Source organism: Cetorhinus maximus, chromosome 2 (genome assembly GCF_964194155.1).
Source record: "Cetorhinus maximus chromosome 2, sCetMax3.hap1.1, whole genome shotgun sequence".
Taxonomy (NCBI): Eukaryota; Metazoa; Chordata; class Chondrichthyes; order Lamniformes; family Cetorhinidae; genus Cetorhinus; species Cetorhinus maximus.
The window spans coordinates 178,253,998-178,274,541 of record NC_135880.1 but is presented as its reverse complement, the minus strand read 5'-3'; the positions used below and the strand labels follow the sequence as shown (position 1 = coordinate 178,274,541).

The 20,544-nt window shown below is 43.6% G+C and overlaps 2 protein-coding genes across 4 annotated transcripts in view; one reads left to right on the top strand and one right to left on the bottom strand.

Annotated features, from left to right (window-relative positions):
* abhd17b (abhydrolase domain containing 17B, depalmitoylase) overlaps window positions 1–1,315 on the bottom strand; it is a 62,358-nt gene extending 61,043 nt beyond the window's left edge. Inside the window, exon 1 of the mRNA XM_078529623.1 lies at window positions 514–1,315. Coding sequence (XP_078385749.1) covers window positions 514–980 — 467 coding nt within the window. The 5' untranslated portion in view covers window positions 981–1,315. The remainder of the gene's footprint in view (window positions 1–513) is intronic.
* A 520-nt stretch (window positions 1,316–1,835) lies between these two features.
* c2h9orf85 (chromosome 2 C9orf85 homolog) overlaps window positions 1,836–20,544 on the top strand; it is a 28,643-nt gene continuing 9,934 nt past the window's right edge. Inside the window, exons 1-4 of one of the 3 annotated variants that reach the window (XM_078529644.1) lie at window positions 1,836–1,852; window positions 2,562–2,666; window positions 7,965–8,117; window positions 11,550–11,656. In XM_078529644.1, coding sequence (XP_078385770.1) covers window positions 2,565–2,666; window positions 7,965–8,117; window positions 11,550–11,656 — 362 coding nt within the window. In that variant the 5' untranslated portion in view covers window positions 1,836–1,852; window positions 2,562–2,564. Of the gene's footprint in view, window positions 1,853–2,043; window positions 2,153–2,561; window positions 2,667–7,964; window positions 8,118–11,549; window positions 11,657–20,544 lie in introns of those variants that run through there. The other 2 variants (XM_078529636.1, XM_078529655.1) reach the window with 2 other exon arrangements.

The window sequence follows — 20,544 nt, the reverse complement described above, 5'->3', positions numbered from 1 at the left end:
GGAATATAAAGCTCATCTCAGTAATGCTGACCATGACAACTATTGTCAATTGTTGTAAAAGCCTTTCTGGTTCACTAGTGCCCTTCAGGGAAGGAAGTCTGCTGTCTTTACCCGGTCTGGCCTACATGTGACTCCAGACCCATAGCAATGTGGTTGACTCTAAACTGCCCCTTGAAATGACCTAGCAAGCCACTCCGTTCAAGGCAATTAGGGATGGGTAATAAATTCTGGCCTTGCCAGTGACACCCACATCCCATGAAAGAAAAAGAAAGGAAATAGGAGTAGAGCGTTTGGCTTCTCCAACCTGCTCCACTATTCAGTAAGATCATGGCTGGTCTTCTCCCTCAAAGCTATTTTCCCGCAGTATCCCCATATCCCTTGCTGTCTTTAATATCTAGGAAACCTTCTCTGTCCTGAATATACTCAATGACTGAGCCTGGATAGCCAGCACAGACAGGCTGGGCTGAATGGACTCTTTGTGTTCAGTGTGTTGGAGGCTGCACATCTGCCTACCTGGTCCTGAGAGCTTGCCAGGCTGCGTCCACATCGGCGTAGAGGTTCTTCTCGGAGGGTTTCCCGGAGCTGGCCCCGTAGCCCGAGTAGTCGTAGGAGAAGACGTTGCAGTTGATACGGGAGCCCAGGCCGATGTAGAAGCTGCTCATCTGGCCCAGGTCCACGGCGTTGCCGTGCGAGAAGAGCAGGGTGAAGCGGGCGCTGGGCGAGCAGCGGATGAACATGCAGGCGATGCGGTTGCCCCGGCTGGTGCGGGTCATGAAGGCCTCGATGGAATCCTTCTCCCGCTGCGAGTACTGCCAGTCGGCCCGCTCGGACAGGTGCAGGCTCCAGCGGCCCCCGGCCTCGTCGGCCAGCAGCGCGTAGGTGGGCTCGGGGGGGAGGAAGGCCAGCTTGGAGGCAATCCGACCCGGGCAGGGAGGGCAACAGAAGAGGCAGCAGAGCTCACTCAGAGACAGGTTATTCATGGCCAGGGAAGAGAGAGAGAGGGAGAGAGACCCCCCCCCCCCAACCAGTCAAATAAATAAATAAATTATTCCAGTGATTGCAGAGTTCAACATGAAACTTTGTGTGTGGAGTCAAATTCTCACAGGCTGCTGCACATGATCAATCCGGCCAGGAAAAGACACTGATTTAAGAGCGAGTTGGTTAAAATCCCGCTCTTCCTTTGTGCTAAAGGCTTTTCCCCGCCTCATGGATCCAAATGGAAACGAATCATTTACAAACTTCAGCTCAGGCTCCAAGTCATTGATGGAGGGGAAGCCCCTCTCCCCGCAGCAGGACGAGGTGGTACCGAATTAATCCCCCCTCCCCTCCCCTCCCCTCCTCAACACGGCTCCTGCTTCAACTCTCCACCCGGCTCCTCAGGCAATCAGTCGGTGATCTTTTCACGCACCCCTCCTCAACAACAGCTAAGGTTCAGGAAGCCCCGGCCTGGGGGATGTGGGGGTGGGGGGGGGGAGATGGGGGATGTGTTGTTGGGGGGGGGGGGGGGGGCGGAAACAATCGCCGGCGGAACCTCCGCCGGGCCCCGCAGTTTCCACACGGCGAATAAAACAAAAGGAGGACCCGGCCCCCCCCTCCTCCTCTCACACACACACACGCTCCCGATCGCCGGCTTTGCTTTTCCTTCACCTTTTCCAAATCACACCCGCGATTTCACTTCCAAACCTGCCGGCCCGGATATTTCCATACTTTCTTTTCTTGTTTGTTTAATTAGTTAGGAGCGGCGATAAGGTGGACACGCCTTTGGTAGGTAGGGGGGTGACGTGAGGGACGAGAGCAAGGCGCGCATGCGCGTCTAACGTGCTCAAGGGCGGCAGGCGGGACGGCCAAGGAGGTGGCGCATGCGCCGTTAACGCCAGGGGGGCCGTGGGGGGAAGAGGGGCAGTCAACGGAGTGGCGCGTGCGCGGTAGGCACGGCTGGGAGTGGGCAGGTCCCGTTCCGAGGTGGCGCACATGCGCAGTTGGAAACATGGCGGTGGTTACCGTCCCTAAACTATCCGCATGCCCCCCCCTCGCCGCCCCCCCCCCGTATTGGACACGTCGGAGCGGGCGGGGAGAGCACACCGCCCTGAGTAACTTTAGAAAGCCTGGTCAACTGTCCCCTCCCTCACAGATGCCGCACTGGAGAGTTTCTGTAATTCATACAAAATTGTGCATGAAAGGGAAGGCGTTTTAAAAATCGACCCCCACAAACGTTATTTTTTAAAATTGGAGGGCGGGGTCAACAAGCAAAACCGGACCAATCGCTTCAGAGAGCGGGAGGCCAGCCAAGCCGTGGCCCCTTCCCTTTGCGCCTTCTAATTGACTAGATGCCGCTGATTGATATGTGGATCAGCCATTTAACATAGCCGGCGCCGGCCAGAGCAGCCAATCATGCGTGAGGAGGCCTGGGGGCGGGGCCCGATGAATGACCTCATTGATTCGGTCCCACGTGATTGCTCTCCTATAACTTCCGGGGTAGTTGCATTTGTTGGATTGTGCATGTGGTTTAATTGTAAAATATATTTTATAATTTACTTAAGCAATCGTAATTTATTAAACAGATTATGAGTTCAGAGAAAGGAAACGTTGCAAGGAAGAGGGCTCAGAAGCATCAGAATATTATTCGGTTCAAAAATGACAAATACGATAAAAGTGAAAAGTTAAAGGTAAGCAACAGTTTAATAGTGAAATGAAACTCTGATCTTTAAAGCCCTTTTTTTCCAGATTAGTGTTGTTATTTTCAATAGCCATTTACTTCAGCATTTAAAACCATGAGGGATTTCGACAGACCAAATAAACAGCAACTGTTTCCATTAGTGTGAGACTAGGTAACCAGAGGATGCAAACAGCCAGAGAGAGGTGAGCTTTTTCTTTTAAAAAAAGTAGTATGTTACACAAACAAACGAACCCAGAGCAGGGTTAGGCCACTCAGCCCTTCAAGCCTGCTCAATCATTTACTATGATCATGGCTGATCTGATTGTAGCCTACCTCCAATAACCTTTCACTCCTTGTTAATCAAGAACTCATTTAGCTCTGTCATAAAAATATTCAAAGACCCTGCTTCTAATTCCTTTTGAGGAAGAGAGTTTCAATGACTCAGGACCCTCAGAGAAAAGTACCCTTCACCTCTGTCTTAAATGAGTGACCACTTATTTTTAAACCGTGACCCCTGGTTCTAGATTCTCCCACAAAAGGAAATATCCTCTGCACGTCCACTCTGTCATCCTGAGGATCTTAAAGGTTTTGACCAAGTCACCTTTTACTCTTCTAAACTCCAGTGGACAGAAGCCTAACCTTTCCTCATAAGACAATCCAACCATTCCTGATATTAGTCTAGTAAACCTTCTCTGAACTGCTTCTAATGCATTTACATCCTTCCTTAAATAAGAAGACCAATACTGTACACTGTACCCCAGTCTCACCAATACCCTGTACAACTGAAGCATAACCTTTGTAATCACTTCCCCTCGCAATAAATGATAACATTCTATTAGCTTCCCTAATTACTTGCTCTACCTGTATACTATTCATGCACTAGGACACCCAGATCCCTCTGCATCTTGGAGCTCTGCAATATCACACAATTTAGATAATATGCTTTTTTGCTGTCACTGCCAACTTGGATAATTTCACATTTGCCCACATTACACTCCATTTGCCAGGCTTTTACCCACTCACTTAACCTATCTATGTCACTTTGTAGACTCCTTATGTCCTCTTCACAATTTACCTTCCTACCTATCTTTGTGTCATCAGCAAATTTAGCAACCATGCCATCTGTCCCTTCATCCAAGTCATTTATATAAATTGTAAAAGGTTGAGGCCCCAGCACTGATCTCTGTGGCACATCATTTGTTACATCTCGCCAGCCAGAAAAAGGCCCATTTATAGCTACCCTGTTTCCTGTTAGCTAGCCAATCTTTTATCCATGCCAATATGTTACCCCTATGAGCTTTTACTTTCTGCCGCAACCTTTGATGTGGCACTTTATCAAATACCTTCTGGAAATCTAAGTATACTACATCCACCAGTTCCCCTTTGTCCACAGCACATGTGACTCCTTCAAAAAAACTCCAATAAACTGGTTAAACATGATTTTCCTTCCTCAAAATCATGTTGACTCTGCCTGGTTGCCTTAAACTTTTCCAAGCGCCCTCCTATAATATCTTTAATAATAGCTTCTAACATTTTCCCTATGACAGATGTTAAGCTAACTGGCCTGCAGTTTCCTGCTATCTGTCTCGTGCCACCCCCCCCCCCCCCATTTTCCTTTTGAAGAAAGGAGTTACATTTGCTATTTTTCCAATCTAATGGAACCTTCCCCGAATCTAGGGAATTTTAGAAAATTAAAACCAACGCATCAACTATTTTACTAGCCACTTCTTTCAAGACCCTTGGATGTAGTGCATCAGGACCCAGGGATTTGTCATCTCTATGTCAACCTGGCTACTTATAAAATTACTATTTTAAAATAGACCAAGGCTTTACCCTGACTACCCATGACTTATATCAGAGCTTTTTATAACCTTCAGAAACCAATAGGAGCCTCGTTACCTTTGAAGAGGTGCTAATGCCCTCTGGGACTGCCGACAGTCAAATTCCGAAGAAATGCAACAATCCCCTTACGTTTCTAAGGCAGAGCTCTGACTAATGGAGATGGAATGTTTGCAAAGGTCAAAAGGGGCCCTGACTCCTCTAGTAAACACCTCAAGATTCTAGACCTTGGAAAATACATTCTTTGTCCAACACCCAGGAGAAGAAGTGGGAGGTAATTTGCATGACCTTTCCCCAACTGCTAGAACCTGTAATATTGCCGTGTAGAACTGAGCTCAGGCGATCTAGCATTTTACCACCTAACAGGTGGCAGCAGAAAGAGCCCTGTCCAGGTAAAGTGCCTGGCCCTAATCTACACTGAACTACTGGAACTTTGGAACTCCTGTATCTGTGCCATAAGACTCTTTCATCTCTATGTACCTTCCATTGGGGAAGTCATCGCTTCTGGAAAGACAGATCACCCTGCAACAGTTTATACCCTGTTGGACTTGTGATTCTGGACTCCCATGAAACCATAACTCTTATTTTTGTCGTGGCCTTGCCCTGTACCCCTTTCCCTTATCCCTTTTTTATTGTATGAGTGCAAACGGGTGGATGTTGTGAAACCCCACCCAACATTTGTCTGTGTAAAAATAAAAAAAAGAGGGTGGGTTTTTAAAAATTTTACCTTACCTCAAGTTTGCTGTGGGGTTATTAATAGAGAATTGGATCACTCTAAACTGAAAGCACTTATAAAGCAGGAAATTGGAAAGCAAAAATGCCTTTCTGTTTATGGGTGGGTGGTGAGGGGCGAAATAGGGGCTGTTTAAATTAATCCCCCTCTTGTCTGTAACACATTCATCTGCCATCCTCTTGCTTTCCATTATTAATGCCCCAGGTGCACTTTCTATAGGACCAACGCTCACCTTAATTCTTATCTAAATATCTAAAGAAACTCTTACTTTATGTCTATAAATTTCCAGCTGGCTTTCTCTAGTACTCTAATTTTTCCCTCCTTATTAATCCTTTTTGTCATTTTTTGCTGTTCTTTATATTCTGTCCAACCTTCTGAACTGAACTAATCTTTGTGCAATTATATGCTTTTTCTTTAAGTTTGACATTCTTTCACTTTTTTAGTTTAACTAAGGATGGTGGGTTTTCCTCTTGGAAGTTTTCTTTCTCATTGGAATGTAACTATTCTGTGTATTCTGAAATATCCCTTAAGTCTGCCATCGCATCCCTGTGGACTTGCCCCTTAACCTCATTTGCCAGTTCACTCTAGCTAGCTCTGCTTTCATGCTCTTTATAATTGCCCCTATTTAAGTTCAAAATACTAGTCCACTCTTCTCTCCCATCAAACTGAATGTAAAATTCAATTGTGTTATGATTGCTGCCTGCTAGGAGTGCCTTCATTTTGAGGTTATCAATTAATCCGAATTTATTGCACAGCACCAGGCCTAGTATAGCCTGCTCTTTGGCTCCGGAGCATGCTGTTCCAAGAAACTATCCCGAAAACATTCTTTGAGCTCCTGATCTAGGCTACCTCTGCCAATCTGATTTTTTCCACTCTACCTGTACATTAAAATCCCCTCTGATACCTTTCTGACAGGCTCCGTTTATATTCTGTCCTACCATGTAGTTACAGTTAGGTGGCCTGTACCCCACTCGTGACTTTTTTGCCTTTATCGTTTTTCATCTCAACCCAAACAGCTTGTACGTTCTGGTTTCCTGAACTTAGGTCATCCCTCTCTAATGCATTAATACCATCATTTATTAGCAGAGCCACCTTTCCATCTTTTCCTAGCTTCCTGTCCTTCCTAAATGTCACATACCCTTCAAAATTCAGGTCCCAATCTATGTCATCCTGCAGCCATGTCTCTGTAATGGGTATCTGTTTGTACATATTTATTTCTATTTGTGTCATCAGTTCATCTGTTTTGTTTCAAGTGCTATGTGTATTTAGATACAGAGCCTTTAATTTTGTCCTTGTATTGTTGTAATGTCTGGCCTTATCTGCTGATTTCCTCTTAGATTTGCAAGTGTTGATGTTGAATTCTTCCTGGTGTCCTTGCCAATATTTATTCCACAAAGACCTGGTCATTATCACATTGCTGTTTGTGGGAGCTTGCTGTGTGTAATTGACTGCGGCGTTCACTAGATAATAACAGCAATTGCAGTTCAAAAAGTACACTATTGACTCTGAAACGCTTTAGGATGCCGTGAAAGATGCTACATAACTGCAAGTCTTTTGTTCTTTCCATTTAAAAACCTATTTCTGAAAAATTTAAAATCCTCTTTTCTTCCATCGCTAACTATCATTTCCTTGGACATCGCCTAGCCTTTGGAAAGGGTCCAGCGCTCGTGGAATGATGCAACGCATTCCACAACCTTGGAGCCCTCTTATTTGTACCCAAGTCTCATTTATTCCATCTTGTACATTTTGTTGCATCAAGGTTGTCCACCCAACCTGTCCATCCTGTGAGAATATTAAACCCCTCTATCTAATCACACAATCTCATCTGTTCTAGTGAAACCAGCCCCAATTTTTCTAGCCCTCCACCCTTCCGATGGTGTGGAACCTGGAGCTGCAGTAATGACTGTGGGCTTACTCAAGCTGTATATAGACTCTCTGCTACGTTTCAACTTCTGTATTCTATGCCGCATGCCCTAAGGCCCAGGAAGTGAATTTGATCATGGGATATAGCAAATCAGTAGCTGGCTTTACACCACCTCCCATTTTTGCCAGAAATGACGGCCCTTTGCCGAGCTCCTTTTTAAATTGCTTTTACTAGAAAGACGGAACTGGCATTTGTATGGTGCCTTTGATTACCTCAAGGCATCCCAAAATATAGCTAATAAAGTACTGGTGAAGTGCAGTCAGTCACTGTTGTGATGCAGGAAAGCGACAAACCATTTGCACACAGCAAGCTCCCACAAAGAGCAATATGGTAATGACCAGATAACCTCTCTTAATGACCTTGAATGAGAGAAATATCAGCCAGGACATTGAGGGGAACTCTTTTTTTACACTCACACGCGAGGGCAGATGGGGCCTCAGTTTAATATCTCACCCAAAAGACGGGGGTACCTCTGACAGTACAATACTGCCTCGGTGCTGCACTAGACTGTCCGTTTAGATTATGAGCTCAGGACTCTGGAATGGGACCTGAACCCACAACCTTCTGACTCGGGTGAGAATGTTGCCCACTGAATCAAAAGCTGAACTTAAAGACAGAGAAATTTGCTGATGTAACATAAATTAAATGTAGCTAAAAGACATGAGAATGAGTCCTCAGATTGTAACCAAACTTTTTGGCGACTAAAAGTTGGCTTTAGGTGAATAAAATCCAAATTACTGTCCTGCGGTCCTTCTCTTTTGAAACAAAAGTCACCCACAGATGGTGTTTCTTTTGCTCCTTTTGAAATAAAGATTATATTAGGAAGTCCAAAATCAGGAGCGGTTGTTTTCAAAGCTGACTCTGCACTGGCCAATCCAGAAATATCACATGGCGTGTCCAGCAAGTCATGTGCACCAAACTGGAAGAGAACAGCTTGTGGTAATCGCACTCTGGAATCTGCTAATGTATGGGTGCCAAATTTATTTTCTCTTGTGGGCTTGGTCCAATGCTCTTGGTGTGAGCCACATTCATCAAACGTTATTAAGAGTGAAATTGGATAAAGATGAAGCACATTGCTACATGATTATATTTCAGATTTTAATTTTCAAGTAACCTTTCCATAATAACCTAACCTATTTTCTTCAATGGCATTTTGCAACTTAATTTTCTTACAATTACTTTGAATAGCTGCCCACAAAATAATATTCGATTTCTATGGTTGCTTTGCGTGCTGGATGTTACAGAGACATTGCTACTTTCAGGAAGATGGACTAACCCCTTACAAGTCACTGCTTCGGTCCCAGCTAGAGTACTGTGACTAATTCTGGGTGCCACACTTTAGCAAAGCTTTGTGTGAAGGTACAGAGAAGATTTACTAGAATGGTCCCAGGGATGAGGGTTACATGGAGAGACTGGGGAAGCTGGGGACTGTTCTCCATAGAACAAAGTAAAGGGAGTTTTAATAGGGGTGTTCAAAATTGTGATGGGTGCGGAGAGTGAAAATGAGTGGTGGAGTAACCTGAGGGTAGGGCGATTCAACATTAATTTTCAAAAGGTACTTGGATAAATACTTGAAGGTGAAAAAATATTTACTGGGCTGCAGAGAAGGAGCAGACGAGTGGGACTAATTGGATAAATCTTTCAAAGAGCCAGCATAGGCACGATAGCCCAAGTGGCCTCTTGTGTTGTCTTATTCTAGGTGGATGCTCGAGCAGGAAAAATTCAGCACGGGCCAATTACGCCACAATTCTCTTCCATTTAAAATTACCCATGCTGCAGAGTTGTGAGGTATGAGTCAAGGAACTCTGGCACATGACCATTTTTGGTTTTCAGTGGATGAAGGCAAGCGCCTTCAGTACATTTATAATACTTCTATAAACCAGCCCAGCGATGCCATGGGAACAGAGCACCCACTGGGTAAAGATGTGCATCCCAGCTACTCTTTGATACTTGTATGGCTGAAACAGGTGCTCATGGACCAATTTATCTCAAACATTCGATGGCTGTGCTCAGTGGGTGGGAAAATAAGCTGTCTGAAACTTTTTGTTCTGTCGTTGATGTGACTGCAATTAATTTTCAGTAAACACAGAGTATTACAGGAATGATTTGCAATTATGTATTTATAGCCAAGAAACATAAATGGGCCCACCTAAAAATAAAGTTCCACCTTTGCATTTGTAAATTATAAAACTAAATATCTAATGGAAAATTGGATTCCACAGAAAGGGTGGGATCACACTAGAGGGGATACAGAGGAGGTTAATGAGAATCTTATCCAAGAATGGAGAATTTTAACTGGGAAAAGATTGGATAGGCTGGGATTGTTTTCTTTGGAACAGAGGAGGATAAAGGGGGATTTAATTAAGATGTATAAAATTGAGTGGCTTAGATAGGAAGGATTTATTTCCCTTAGCAGAGGGGTCAAAACTGGGGTGCACAGATTTTTAAGAAATTGGCAGAAGGATTAGAGGGGTGTTGAGAATTTTTTTTCAGACAGAGGGTGGTGTGGATCTGGAGCTCACTGACTGAAAGGGTGATAGAGACGGAAACCCTCATCGCATTTTGAAAAAAAAAATTGGATATGCACTTGAACAGCCCCAACCTACAGGGTGACAGACAAAGAGCTGGAACATGAGATTAGGCTGAATAGATCCTTTAATTGGCCAGCACAAACATGATGGGCTAAATGGCCTCCTTTTGGTGCTGTAAGTTTTCAGTTTCTGGTTCCCATCATTAAACACACATGCTGCTGATGCCCAGTGAAAGTTCTAACCTCACCCCACCTTAAGAAAGTCTAATATTCCCTGTGTACTGTCAGCTTCAAATCCTTCCCTGAATTTGGATGGAAATCTTGGTTCATTTCTGGGCACCATACCTTGGGTAGTTTATGTTGGTCTTGAAGTGCAGCCTATATTTACTAGAATGATCCCTGGACTTCAAGGGTTAAGTTATAAGGAGAGATTACACAAACTAGGGCTGTGTTCCCTGGAACTTGGGTGATTTAAGTGGTGATTTGATCAAAGTTTCCAAAATTATTTGTGGGAATTGATGGGAGTAGATAGAGAGAAACTACAGAGTATTTATAAAGTCCTGGTGAAACTTTCAACTTTAGTAACTTTGGATGTGCATATGGTACAAGCAAACTGTAAATTGCTTAGAGCATATTTCATAAAGTTTTCAGTGTTAAGGATTTTATGGACTTGTTCTGTTAACAGCTCACTTTTTCACTTGCATTTGCCATTTTCAATCCATTTCAGCATTGCAACAATGAGGTTAAAAATGTTATGAATGATGCTTTTAATTGTCACTTACAATTTGCTTCTATCCAAAGTTGGAAAAGGCTTGTATGCACACCCTGCATTTCCACTGGTTAGAGAGTCTAGGAACAAGGGTTTGTGGCCTCAAAATTAAAACTAGGCCTTTTGAGAGTGAAGTTGAGAAACAAACACCTGCATGCAAAGGTAGAAGTTTGGTGCACTCTTCTGCAAATGCTAATTGATGCTAGGTTAAATGTTAATTTAAATCTGAGAGTAGTTAACAAAAATCATTAAAGGTACTAAGGGATATGAAGACAAAGCTATAAGGTATATGGATTTGGGTCATAATTCAGCCATGGCTGCCTCCTGTTCCTAATATTTTATTTCAAATCTCATTTTATGCAGAAAATCCTCTATTTGTACATAATCTTATTAGTCTGCTTGACATGGTTTTAGTGGCCTTGAGTGGAACTATCGGCACCATTTTCCAAGATTGTCAGCTTTCTTGCTAAATAAATATACACAATGTTGGGATGCATAACACAAAGGGACTTCAGCCCACCTGAACTTCTGATTCTGTAGTTTTTGAGTGATACTGACTGAGCTAAGCTGAACCTTGTACTAGTGAATTGCTTACAAGGTATATTCAGTATAAAAACAGGCCATCTCGCCCCACTGGCCTGTACTGGTGTTTAAGCTCCACGTGAGCCTCCTCCCACCCCTCTTCATCTCGCCCCATCAGCATCTCCTTCTGTTCCTTTCTCCCTTGTATTTATCTCACTTCCCCTGAAATGTATCCATACTATTTGCCTTGACCACTCTGTGTGTTAGCAGTTTCACATTCTCGCCACTCTCTTGTTAAAAAAGTTTCGCCTGAATTCCTGATTGGATTTATCAATGGCTGCCTTTTATAATGATGATTGCACAAGTGGAAACATCATCTCTACGTCTACTTTATCGAACCCAAGGCCTCTAAAAGGTCATCCCTTATCCTTTTCCTTTCTAGAGAAAAGAGCCCCAAACGGTTCAGCCTTTCCTGTTAGTTAGACCATCTCCATTCAATCATCATCCTTGTTGAATCTTTTGCAGTAGATGCTTAAGTTGTATTAATGCATTAAATCATTTGGTTTTTCCTCCCAGAGATTAAATGCTATGGTGCATACAGGTGTCTGTAAACGTTGTAAGGAAGTGTTGGAATGGAAAATAAAATACAACAAATACAAACCACTTAACCAGGCTCGGAAATGGTGAGTTAAAAGCTTCTTTGTGCATTGAATAAACAAAGGTAGCCTTTCTGCATTTGTGTCACCTGACGTTCTATCGAAATCATGATTGTTATAATTTGGCTACTGCGAGTTGTGGATATATTTTTGATGTCTACAAAGGATCTAATTTCTATTTTGTGGTCTTTCTGTGATCCATGGAAAACCCTGTAGCTTTCAATACTAGTATCCTCAGGTTGTCATCCTCATCAATGGAATGTTAGTGGCAGTAAAGACAACTTACATTTATAAAGCGACTTTCACCTCCTCAGGACATCCCAAGGACCTTTGCAGCCACAAAGTAGTTTTTGAGGTGTAGCCACTGTTGTAACATATTAATTGATATCAACATGATGTCAGTGTCACGAAACTTTGTGGTTAATTGTGACATAGGTTTACGGGTGAGAGTGTTGATGGTTCTGCCTGTGTGATTTAAATTAGAGTCAGGCTGCAAGCTTGATATTATCAAAGTAAATTAGGGGTAAAAGGCATTTGAAATGCTAATGAGTAAACATGGATAAGGCTTTAGCATGTAGGGTGTGAAGGAAATTTGCGTTTTTAGATAAGTGAAGGAGTTGTTTGGGCTTCAAAGGGATGGTGGGATGTTTACTTCGGTGCTGCTTCATGCTCTCGTCTGGACCTGGAAAAATTTATTAATTTTGCTTCCAAATTCCACCCCTCCATCATTTTCACATGGTCCATCTCTGACACTTCCCTTCCCTTCCTTGACCTCTCTGTCTCAATTTCTGGTGATAGACTGCCCACCAATATCCATTACAAGCCTACCGACTCCCACAGCTACCTCGACTACAGCTCCTCACACCCCACTTCCTGTAAGGACTCCATTCCATTCTCTCAGTTCCTTCCCCTCCGTCACATCTGTTCTGATGATGCCACTTTCAAAAAAAGTTCCTCTGACATGTCTTCCTTCTTCCTTGACTGAGGTTTTCCACCCACGGTGGTTGACAGGGCCCTCAACCGTGTCCGGCCCATCTCCCACGCATCCGTCCTCACACCTTCCTCTCCCTCCCAGAAACATGATAGGGTCCCCCTTGACCTCACTTATCACTCCACCAGCCTCTGCATTCAAAGGATCATCCTCTGACATTTCCGCCAACTCCAGCATGATGCCACCACCAAACACATCTTCCCTTCAGCCCCCCTGGCGGCATTCCGAAGGGATCATTCCCTCTGGGACACCCTGGTCCACTCCTCCATCACCCCCTACACCTCAACCCCCTCCCACAGCACCTTCCCATGCAACCGCAGAAGGTGCAACACCTGCCCCTTTACTTCCCCTCTCCTCACCATCCAAAGGCCCAAACACTCCTTTCAAGTGAAGCAGCATTTCACTTGCACTTCCCTCAATTTAGTCTACTGCATTCGCTGCTCCCAATGTGGTTTCCTCTACATTGGAGAGACCAAACGCAGACTGGGTGACCGCTTTACAGAACACCTTCGATCTGTCTGCAAGCATGACCCAGACCTCCCTGTCGCTTGCCATTTCAACACTCCACCCTGCTGTCATGCCCACATGTCCGTCCTTGGCTTGCTGCATTGTTCCAGTGAAGCTCAACGCAAACTGGAGGAACAGCACCTCATCTTCCGACTAGGCACTTTACAGCCTTCCGGACTGAATATTGAGTTCAACAATTTTAGATCACGAACTCTCTCCTCCATCCCCACCCCCTTTCCGATTTCCACCCCCCCCCCCCCCCCCCACCCCCCCACCTTTTTTTCCCCAATAATTTATATAGATTTTTCTTTTCCCACCTATTTCCATTATTTTTAAATGTATTTCAATCCATTGTTTTATCTCTACCTTTTAGCCTTTTTCGATTCCTTCACCCCACCCCCACTAGGGCTATCTGTAACTTGCTTGTTCTGCTTTCTACCCTTAATTAGCACATTCCTTTGGATAATATCACCACCTTCAACACCTTTTTGTCCTTTTGTCTATGACATCTTTTGGCTATCTCCACCTATCACTGGCCCTCTATCCAGCTCTACTTGTCCCACCCCCCCGCCACCTTAAACCAGCTTATATTTCACCTCTCTTCTATTTTTACTTAGTTCTGTGGATGAGTCATACGGACTGGAAACGCTAACTGTGTTCCTCTCCGCAGATGCTGCCAGATCTGCTGAGTTTTTCCAGGTATTTTTATTTTTGTTCTGGATTTCCAGCATCCACAGTTTTTTGCTTTTATCTATGATGTTTATTTTTATATTCATTCACAGGATGTGGGCTTCGCTGGCTGGGCCAGCATTTATTGTCCATCCCTACTGGTGCTTGAGAAGATGGTGGTGAGCTGCCTTCTTGAACTGCAGTCCATATGGTGTAGGTACACCCACAGTGCTGTTAGGGAGGGAGTTCCAAGATTTTGACCCAGTGACAGTGAAGGAACGGTGAAATATTTCCCAAGTCAGGGTGCTGAGTGACCTGGACGGGAACATCCAGGTGGTGCTGTTCCCATCTGTCTACTGCCCTTGTCCTTCTAGATGGTAGTGCTCATGGGTTTGGAAGGTGCTGTCTAAGGAGCCTTGGTGAATTCCTGCAGTGCATCTTGTAGATGGTACATACTGCTGCCACTGTGCGTCAGCGGTGGAGGGAGTGAATGTTTGTGGATGGGATGACAATCAAGTGGGCTGCTTTGTCCTGGATGGTGTCAAGCTTCTTGAGTCTTGTGGAAGCTGCGCTCATCCAGGCAAGTGGGGAGTATTCCATCATACTCCTGACTTGTACCTTGTAGATGGTGGACAGGCTTTGGAGAGTCAGGAGATGAGCTCCTTGTCGCAGGATTCCTAGCCTCTGACCTGATGTTGTAACCACAGTATTTATATGGCTAGTCCAGTTCCATATCTGGTCGATGGTAACCCCCAGAAAGGCGATAGTGGGGGATTCAGTAATGGTAATGCTATTGAACGTCATGGGGCGATGGTTTTTTTTTTTCTCTTGTTGGAGATGGCCATTGCCTGGCACTTGTGTGGCGTGAATGTTATTTGCCACTTGTCAGCCCAAGCCTGGATATTGTCCAGGTCATGCTGCATTTGGCGAATGGTGCTGAACATTGCACAATCATCAGCGAATATCCCCACTTCTGGCCTTATGATGGAAGGAAGGTCATTGATGAAGCAGCTGAAGATGGTTGGACCGAGGACACTACCCTGAGGAACTCCTGCAGTGATGCCCTGGAGCTGAGATGATTGACTTCCAACAACCACAACCACCTTTCTTTGTGCCAGGTATGACTCCAACTAATGGAGAGTTTTCCCCTTGATTCCCATTGACTCCAGTTTTGCTGGGGCTCCTTGATGCTGATGATGGAGACTGGATTGATGAGGCGGTAATTGGCCGAGCTGAATTTGTTCTGCTTTTTGTGTACAAGACATACCTGAGCAATTTTCCACATAGCTGGGTAGATGCCAGTGTTGTAGCTGTACTGGAACAGCTTGGCTAGTGGCGCGGCAAGTTCTGGAGCATAAGTCTCCAGTACAATTGCCGGAATATTGTCAGGGCCCGTAGCCTTTTCAGTATCCAGTGCTTTCAGCCGTTTCTTGATCTCACGTGGAGTGAATCAAATTGGCTGAAGACTGGCACCTGTGATGCTGGGGACCTCCAGTGGACGCCGAGATGGATCATCCACTCGGCACTTCTGGCTGAAAATTGTAGCAAATGCTTCAGCCTTATCTTTTGCACTGATGTGCTGTGCTCCCCCATCATTGAGGATGGGGATATTTGTGGAGCCTCCTCCTCCAGTGAGTTGTTTAATTGTCCACTACCATTCATGACTGGATGTGGCAGGAGTGCAGAGCTTAGATCTGATCCTTTGGTTGTGGGATCACTTAGCTCTGTCCCTGACTTGCTGCTTATGCTGTTTGGCATGCAAATAGTCCTGTGTTGCAGCTTCACGAGGTTGACACCTTATTTTTAGGTATGCCTGGTGCTGCTCCTGGCATGCCCTCCTGCACTCTTCATTGAACCAGGGTTGATCCACTGGCTTGATGGTAATGGTAGAGTGGGGGATATGCCGGGCCATGAGGTTACAGATTGTGTTCGAGTACAATTCGGCTGCTGCTGATGGCCCACAGCACTTCATGGATGCCTAGTCTTGAGTTGCTAGATCTGTTCGCAATCTATCCCATTTAGCATGGTGGTAGTGCCACAAAACACGATGGAGGCTATCCTCAATGTGAAGATGGGACTTCATCTCCACAAAGACTGTGTGGTGGTCACTCCTACCGATACTGTCATGGACAGATGCATCTGCGGCAGGCAGATTGTTGAGGATGAGGTCCAGTATGTTTTTACCTCTTGGTTCCCTCACCACCTGCTGCAAACTCAGTCTAGCAGCTATGTCATTTAGGACTCAGCCAGCTTGCTTAATAGTGGTGCTACTGAGCCACTCTTTTAGTGTTGGACATTTGAAGTCCCCCACCCAGAGTACATTCTGCACCTTTGCCACCCTCAGTGCTTCCTCCCAAGTGGTGTTCAACATGGAGGAGCACTGATTCATCAGCTGAGGGAGGGCGGTATGTGGTAATCAGGAGGCTTCCTTGCCCAAGTTTGACCTGATGCCATGAGATTCATAGTGTCCGGGGTCCATGTTGAGGACTGTCAGGTCAACTCCCTCCTGACCGTGTGCCGCTGTGCTGCCACCTCTGCTGGGTCTGCCCTGCTGATGGGACAGGACATACCCAGGGATGGTGATGGTGGTGTCTGGGACACTATCTGTAAGGTATGATTCCGTTAGGATGAATATGTCAGGCTGGTTGCTTGACTAGTCTGTGAGGCAGCTCTCCCAATTTTGGCACTAGCCCCCAGATCTTAGTAAGGAGGACTTTGCAGGGTCGACAAGGCTGAGATAGCTGAGTTTCCAGTGCCTAGGTCGATTCCGGGTGATCCATCCAGTTTAGTTCTTTTTTTTTAAGACTTTTTATAGTGGTTTGATACAACTGATTGATTGGCTTGTTAGGCCATTTCAGAGGGCAATTAAGAGTCAGCCACATTGCTGTGGGTCCGGAGACACATGTAGTCCAGACCAGGCAAGAATGGCGGATTTCCTTCCCTAAAGGACATTAGTGAACCAGATGAGTTTTACAACAATTGACGATGGTTTATTGGTTATCTTTGGACTTTAATTCCAGATTTTTTATTGAATTCAAATTCCATTAACTGCCGTGGCGGGATTCAAACCCGGGACCCCAGAAAATTACCCTGGGTCTATGGATTACTAGTCCAGCAACAACATCGCTATGCCATTGCCTTCCCAAAAGGTACTGACCATATTGGCAACATGAAAGATTTTTATATTATGGGAGGAAAAATACATTTTCAAAGACACATAGAACAATGGAATTTACAGATTAAAGAGCGAAACATGTTTAAAGAAGGAAAAAAGTGATGTTGGGGGGGCCATATAAGAACTGAAAGGAGTATGTAAAACAACCTCTGGGAAGCCTCCAGCCATGTTTGCAAAAGCCTGCTGTATCCAGTAACCAAAGTTGGAGAAAAGCCTTTGGAATTCCACTATGGAATGGGTGCTGTGGTAAATTTGCTGGCGTGCTATTTAAATTTAAAATCTATTTTGGACTGTTGTCTTAAAGGGGGTGTGTAGTTGGAAGTCAGGCTAATTAGGAATTTTGAGATTTGTTAAGTAACTGTAATCGTATGTATGTGCTTGAAATCTTTTCTTTTGGTAATAAATGTTTTAACTTAGTTTTTAAAAACTCTGAAGGTGTTAGAGGACTCATTACTTCTGAATTTAGCGTCCAAATCTTCTCGTTTTTAAAAATAAAATTGCAAACCGTTGTGATAGCATGGCCAAGTTTCCCTTATAGATTTGGTTTGCCTGGCATACGTCACCTGCCACATCGTAACATCAGCCTCCTGTTATTTTCTTGCTTGCAATATTGAAGATTGGTATTGATGCTTAACTGACATTGATTGCAATAGCTCCAATTGTTGTAGGAGAGCTGTTGTTACAGTGTACATAATAACTTCCTTAATGGTGTCATGTGGTAAGAGTCAAAACTGGGGTCTGGTCAAACATTACATCTGGAGTATTTTTCCCCAGTGATTACTTTCAATGGCTTATCTGTCCTAACACTGAAGTTGGATTGGGTATTTGCTGTTTTATTATATATTGTTCTCTTTGTTATCTACACCAACTTTAATGCTGCCATTTTTAATAATTTGTAACAGGCATTCTTAGTTTGTGTGAGCACCTTGCTCCTGTTGTAGAGAAGACTGCTAGCTTGGACCAGTGACCCACTCATGTTGCACCTTATTAAAGGGTGCAGTGAACAGCAAGTTTAAAGCCTGCATGTAATTGGTCCTGTACAGAATCCGGCAGCGCTCAGTAGAACAGTCGACAAAATGAATCTTCAAATCTCCAGCAATGACATACAAGTGTCATGAAGCTATTAATGTATATAATATTATTGGAAATAATTTTTATTTTTACATAGAGGTTTAGTCTGTGGGAGTGTCTTAATTGGATTAAAGCAAGCTAGTCTGGGTGCTTTGATGTGTACTTATTTTGAGATGTAAGAGAAGTAGAGTGCATTTGCCTTTTTTAATAGAGCGTTCGAAAATTGGGGTGAAATTGGCACCTAGCGAGCAGAGATCAAGCAATGATGTGTACAGGGTGGTAAAGATCTTAAAATTTTAAGAGACACAGGGGCTAGTCAATCATTTAATGTTGTGGGACAGTAATATTTGTCGTTCAAAGGGAGTGTTGCAGGATTAGGTGATAATAAGTGGGGATCATGGAGATGCTAAATCTATTCCATTGTGGAAGGTAAATTTAAAGAGCAAATGGAAGGTTGGTGAAGTTATAGTTGGAATGGTGGAAAAATTACCCATGGTAGGGGTTCAATTTATTCTGGTTAATGATATAGCTGGATCACAAATGTGGGTGATGCCTATGGTAGTTGAGCAGCCTGCAGAAGTGTTTTCAACAGAGGTGTCAGTGAAGGATCATCCCGGATTGCCTCCTGATCGTGTTCTTCCCGATGAGCCTTTGATCTCATTACAACAAGATAAGCAGGTAGTTCAAAGGCAAGAAGATGGTGTTGAAATCCAATTAGCTGGCACTGTATTTGATAACATTGTTCAGGAGGAAGGAATAGAGGAAAACTCAGCTGAAATGTTTAATTCAAAGAGGTTAGTGGAATTGCAGAAAAATGATTTGCAATTAAAAAAGTTATATCCGAAAGCTTATTGAGAAACAGAAGCAAAATGTATTCCATTATGTTATTATCTTCGGGAAGGTATTTTGATGAGAAAATAGAGGCCAGATCATGTTTCAGCAAATGAAAGCTGGAGTGAGGTGCATCAGATTGTTATCCTATTAGGGTATAGAAATGAGATTCTGAGGATTGCTCATGAAATTCCAATGGGGAGACATTTAGGAATTAGGAAAACACAGGAATTACATAAGGATGTAGACAAATTCTGTTGAACCTGTTATACATGTCAAATAACAGGAAAACCACAAGCAGTGATTTAAGCCGGCGCCATTAATCCCAATACCAGCATTTGAAGAACCTTTTAGCAGGGTCATGATTGATTGTGTAGGACCCCTCCTTAAGACTAAAAGTGGAAATCAGTACTTGACTAACAATAATAGATGTGCCCACCAGGTTTCCTGAAGTGATACCGTTAAGAAATATTAAAAGAAGATTGTGGAGGAGTTAATTACATTTTTTACAAGATGGGTTTACCAGATCACGGGCCAAATTTTATGTCACAGCTGTTTAAGGAAGCAATGAACAGTTTGGGGATAAAACAGTTTAAGTCAACAGCTTATCATCTGGAGTCACGGGGAGCTTTGGAAAGATGGGATCAAACTTTAAAAAGCATGATGAGAGCGTACTGTCACGATTGTGCACAGGATTGGGATACAGGAATTCCATTTTTGTTATTTGCTATTAGAGACGCTCCTAATGCATCGACTAGTTTTAGCCTTTTTGAACTAGTTTATGGTCATGAGGTAAGGGGACCACTGAAATTGATTCATGAGAAATTGGTGGGTCAAAATTCAGAAACTACTCTCCTGGATTATGTATCGAATTTCTGGGAAAGATTGAACAGAGCATGTGAGTTTGCTAGGGAACATTTAAAGACATCACAGCGAATGATGAAAGTGAAAGCAGATAAAGCTAAAATTCGCAGTTTTATTTCTGGGGAGAAAGTACTAGTTTCGTTACCACTACTAGATGATTCATTAAATGCAAGATTTAGTGGGCCTTAACAGGATTGAAAAGAAGTTGAGTGAAGTAAATTATTTAATAAATACTCCAGGTAGAAGAAAGAAGCAAAAGGTGTGTCATGTAAATATGCTTAAAAAGTGCTTTGACAGGGAAGAGGAACAAAAAGAGATCTTAGTGATGGTGGATGATGAGAAAGAGGTAGAAGTGCAGAACTCTGAAATTGATTTTCCTCTAATCAAATTTGATAATGAGGGAGTGCTTGAAAATTTAAATGAAATTTTGAGTTACCTTCCAAGCAAGTGTCAAAGTGATTTGGAAAAGCTATTGCAGTCTCGCAAACCTATTTATAAGTTGGGAAAGACACATTTATCTTTACATGATGTATGTATAGAAATGCCATCTTCAATATGGCAACAACCTTATAGATTAAATCCGGCGAAGTTATCACAAGTACAAAAAGAAATTGATTTCATGTTTCAAAATGATATCATTGAGTCCAGTTGCAGTAATTACAGTTTGCCCATTGCACTGGTACCAAAACAGGATGGAGAACACAGACTGTGTGGACTATCGAAAGGTGAATGCAGTGACAAAAACAGATTCATATCCCATACCACGATTAGAAGATTGCATTGAGAAAGTGGGACAATCGAAATTTA